The sequence below is a fragment of the Penaeus monodon genome, chromosome 23 (genome assembly GCF_015228065.2).
Source record: "Penaeus monodon isolate SGIC_2016 chromosome 23, NSTDA_Pmon_1, whole genome shotgun sequence".
Taxonomy (NCBI): Eukaryota; Metazoa; Arthropoda; class Malacostraca; order Decapoda; family Penaeidae; genus Penaeus; species Penaeus monodon.
Genome location: NC_051408.1, coordinates 1,228,248 through 1,228,522, shown reverse-complemented (window position 1 = coordinate 1,228,522; position 275 = coordinate 1,228,248). Strand labels below are relative to the sequence as shown.

General features: G+C 39.6%; 1 protein-coding gene across 1 annotated transcript in view; it reads right to left on the bottom strand.

The window, feature by feature from the left end:
- LOC119587703 (exportin-6-A-like) overlaps nucleotides 1–275 on the bottom strand; it is a gene marked incomplete at its 5' end in the record, with an annotated part of 12,020 nt that overhangs the window by 4,679 nt on the left and 7,066 nt on the right. Inside the window, 1 exon segment of the mRNA XM_037936381.1 lies at nucleotides 42–219. Within this exon segment, the coding sequence (XP_037792309.1) occupies nucleotides 42–219 (178 nt within the window).

The window sequence follows — 275 nt, the reverse complement described above, 5'->3', positions numbered from 1 at the left end:
AATAAAGTCATATTGTGATATCCACAGTCCCCTCAGCTTACCTTGTGATACAGCTTGTATTTTGAGTTCAGTGCTTCCAAAGCTTCTAAGTTCTGTTTGAAAATGGTGATATCTGGCTGCATGAACGACTGGCCAAAGGCTTGCATAATCTGAATAAACTGAGCTTCATTTTCAATTGAATCCCAATTTCCAGCTCCTAGAGATATGTGGACAGAGGGTCTGTTGATGGGGAAAAAGAACTAAGCAAGTAGATACATATTAACCCTCAGTCATCA